The sequence below is a fragment of the Oncorhynchus kisutch genome, unplaced genomic scaffold (assembly GCF_002021735.2).
Source record: "Oncorhynchus kisutch isolate 150728-3 unplaced genomic scaffold, Okis_V2 Okis03b-Okis08b_hom, whole genome shotgun sequence".
Lineage (NCBI taxonomy): Eukaryota > Metazoa > Chordata > Actinopteri > Salmoniformes > Salmonidae > Oncorhynchus > Oncorhynchus kisutch.
The window spans coordinates 588,527-591,026 of record NW_022261980.1 but is presented as its reverse complement, the minus strand read 5'-3'; the positions used below and the strand labels follow the sequence as shown (position 1 = coordinate 591,026).

At 44.2% G+C, this 2,500-nt stretch overlaps 1 protein-coding gene across 1 annotated transcript in view; it reads left to right on the top strand.

The window, feature by feature from the left end:
- Window positions 1-2,500, top strand: part of fbn1 (fibrillin 1) — a 126,016-nt gene that overhangs the window by 46,312 nt on the left and 77,204 nt on the right. The window contains 1 exon segment of the mRNA XM_031812385.1: window positions 2,166-2,288. Coding sequence (XP_031668245.1) covers window positions 2,166-2,288 — 123 coding nt within the window.

Here is a 2,500-nt window from a genome sequence, read left to right as displayed (position 1 = left end):
GGTTTAACAGTCTACACAGTCTAGAGAGGTTTAACAGTCTAGAGAGGTTTAACAGTCTACACAGTCTAGAGAGATTTAACAGTTTACACAGTCTAGAGAGGTTTAACAGTCTACACAGTCTAGAGAGGTTTAACAGTCTAGAGAGGTTTAACAGTCTAGAGAGGTTTAACAGTCTACACAGTCTAGAGAGGTTAGCAGTCTAGAGAGGTTTAACAGTCTACACAGTCTAGAAAGGTTAGCAGTCTAGAGAGGTTTAACAGTCTAGAGAGGTTTAACAGTCTAGAGAGGTTAGCAGTCTAGAGAGGTTTAACAGTCTACACAGTCTAGAGAGGTTTAACAGTCTAGAGAGGTTTAACAGTCTACACAGTCTAGAGAGGTTTAACAGTCTAGAGAGGTTTAACAGTCTACACAGTCTAGAGAGATTTAACAGTTTACACAGTCTAGAGAGTTTAGCAGTCTAGAGAGGTTTAACAGTCTACACAGTCCGTTGAGGCCTCTGTGCTCTTTCTCTGCCTCTGAGGAAACCAAGGTTGGTTCCCAAATGGCACTCTAATTCCAATATACTGTACTACTTCAACCAGAGATCTACAGTATGTACCCTGGCCAAACATAGGGTACTATTTAGGTTACAGGGTGTTATTTGGGACATAACCCATGTTTCTGTCCTCCAGTGGTTCCAGACATAACACAAAGCAACCAGCCACATCACTGTTTCCACGTCATTAGGGTCGTTGTTAGAATACACCACGGTGGTTTACATTATGGGCCTATGTGCCTGGAGCAGGAGAAAGCATTTTCTTCTGTTGGGTTATATGATTTTCCAGGAAGATAAAGAGTGAACTTATACTGTACAGCCATTATAGCTGAATCATGAAACAAGTGGCCCTTAGAGAGTGGTTAGGAAACTGCAAGTCAAATATTTTCACTCAATAATGTCAAGTACAGTTCAATAATGTCAAGTCCAGTTCAATAATGTCAAGTCCAGTTCAATAATGTCAAGTCCAGTTCAATAATGTCAAGTCCAGTTCAATAATGTCAAGTCCAGTTCATCTGTGGTAATTGAAGTTGTTTGAAGTGAAAGAATTATAGTAAATAAACAACCTTGACTCCTTTGACCAGATTGAGTCTAGAGAAGAGAAGTTACATGGACATTCAGAAGGATATTTTGTCGGTATTACTTGACAGTTGATATTGAGCTGGTTTCCCAGACCTTTGTTAGGCCTGCTTCTGGAATAAGTATGCTCAAAAGAAAATATACACTGAGTGTACAAAACATTAAGAACAGCTGCTCTTTCCATGACATAGACTGACCAGGTGAATCCAGGTGAAAGCTATGATCCCTTATTGATGTCACCTGTTAAATCCACTTCAATCAGTGTAGATAAAAGGGAGTATTAGGACTGAATATTATGAAGGTGTTCTTAATGTTTGGTAAACTCAGTGTACATTGACAACTAAATATTAGGAAGGTGTTCTTAATGTTTGGTAAACTCAGTGTACATTGACAACTTAATATTAGGAAGGTGTTCTTCATGTTTGGTAAACTCAGTGTACATTGACAGTTATCTTTAGACAGTAATAGCCTTAATGTAGGTCTGGTAAACCGTATCATAGTGTTCCATTGTATCCTATCATAACCTTTGTTCCCCTGCTACCCTTTCACCTGTCTCCCTTCCTGCCTCCCCTGTTCTTCCTTCCTGTCTCCCCTGTTCTCCTCCTGTCTCCTCTGTTCTCCCCTCCTGTCTCCTCCGTTCTCCCCTCCTGTCTCCTCTGTTCTCCCCTCCTGTCTCCTCTGTTCTCCCCTCCTGTCTCCTCCGTTCTCCCCTCCTGTCTCCTCTGTTTTCCCCTCCTGTCTCCCCTGTTCTCCTCCTGTCTCCCCTGTTCTCCTCCTGTCTCCTCTGTTCTCCCCTCCTGTCTCCCCTGTTCTCCCTTCCTGTCTCCCCTGTTCTCCTCCTGTCTCCCCTGTTCCCCTCCTGTCTCCCCTGTTCTCCCTTCCTGTCTCCCCTGTTCTCCTCCTGTCTCCCCTGTTCCCCTCCTGTCTCCTCCGTTCTCCCCTCCTGTCTCCTCCGTTCTCCCCTCCTGTCTCCTCCGTTCTCCCCTCCTGTCTCCCCTGTTCTCCTCCTGTCTCCCCTGTTCTCCTCCTGTCTCCTCTGTCTCTCTCCCAGACATTGATGAGTGTGAGACTCCAGGGATCTGTATGAACGGCCACTGTGTGAATACGGAGGGGTCCTTCAGGTGTGAGTGTATGGCTGGTCTGGCTGTGGGTCTGGATGGCCGCGTCTGTGTCGGTGAGTGTCTCCTCTCTAGAATCTAGAATCTGATCTATGATCAATCTATTATTGATTGATTGATTTGGTTTAATCAATCACAAATTCCCTTTTGGAACCCTTTTTTTCTAAGAGTGTGTGGTCATAGTATTGGTTTGGGACCATATTCCTGGTTTCAGAATGTGAGTGGGCAGGCAGGAAGTGTACAATTTGGGTCGACTGCATTCGTTCTG